At 33.5% G+C, this 1165-nt stretch overlaps 1 protein-coding gene across 1 annotated transcript; it reads right to left on the bottom strand.

The window, feature by feature from the left end:
- Positions 1-781: 781 nt before the first annotated feature.
- Positions 782-1165, bottom strand: LOAG_11427 (hypothetical protein). Its single transcript, XM_003146946.2, has one exon. The coding sequence runs from the start codon at positions 1080-1082 to the stop codon at positions 870-872; it is 213 nt and encodes a 70-aa protein (XP_003146994.2). The 5' UTR covers positions 1083-1165; the 3' UTR covers positions 782-869.

Raw genomic sequence — 1165 nt, 5'->3', positions numbered from 1 at the left:
AATATTAGGCAGCCTTTTTCAAGGAAATAATTTGCATATTTGGCTATGTTCAAGATTTAGTCTTTATTCAGCGCCGCAATATTAACTCTTTATTTGAGTTGGAAGACAATTTCAAAAAGCGTGAAGTTTTGAGATATGCAAATGTTCCTCTTGCAGGCTTTAATTCTAAGAAAATTATGAGGATGCCAGGGAATTTTGAAGAATTTAATGAAGTACATAAAGGACAAATTAATGAAGTTAATAATATAGAAAATTATACATTATACAAAATTATACAAAATTATACATTGAAGTAAATTATACATTGAAGTATTTCTCTTTGACTGACTAGAAAACTTAATTAGCTAAGTTTTTAATTAGCTTGCTTAATGTCACTAATAGGAGGTAAAAAAATTCATTGAGATTTTTAAAAGTGAAACCATAATAATGGAAATACGAGTTTTTTTTTTTGTGACTTAAATTTCTAAATTAACTCATTCTTTTGTTTTGCCCGACTATTATGCATGAAAAATGTAACACATTCATTTATTTAACTTATTTAAAGTAGCTAATGGAAGTGTAAAGGTCAGCTGGGGTCAAGTCTTGAGTTCATAGTCACTCACGTAGCACAATGACCCATTAGCTAATGAATTAATGAGGTAAGAAGGTGACTAGGCTAAGATCATCGTTTTCAAGTGTATAAGAGGTTCTAAATTCCCTCTCACTTGTCTAATAATTATTTCCTTTTAAAAGTAACCTTAATATAAGGTACCTCAAATCATTCTGTAGTGAAAAGACTTCTGCGGTAATAAATTTTTGAGAGACAGTCGCAATGGGAACGAAATAAAAAAAGATCTGAAATCTACAGTACGAACATAAACCAATCATAACTAAAAGTAAAACAAACCGAAGCGTCTGCGTCGTGCGCCGTTAGTCTTCCAAAGTACTGTAGGTGCTGAACCGAGTGAACTGGTCATCGTCGACGTGGGTAGCACTTGGCTAGGATGTGCTTTATGGAAATGGAAATAGTTCGTCATTTCCATATGGCTTGAACTTGGCCTAACGAAGAAGGACTCGAGACGCTTGTCACGTTTTGTCCACATTACTTTCTTTGTCACAAACGGATCTACAAATGTTGCAAATCTTGCAAAACAGAACGCCAGCTTGATTATTAGAGTCCTCCGAG

This window comes from Loa loa (genome assembly GCF_000183805.2).
Source record: "Loa loa unplaced genomic scaffold supercont3.24, whole genome shotgun sequence".
NCBI classification, from domain to species: domain Eukaryota; kingdom Metazoa; phylum Nematoda; class Chromadorea; order Rhabditida; family Onchocercidae; genus Loa; species Loa loa.
The sequence above is the reverse complement of the archived record's forward strand: the minus strand, read 5'-3'. Positions and strand labels throughout refer to the sequence as shown.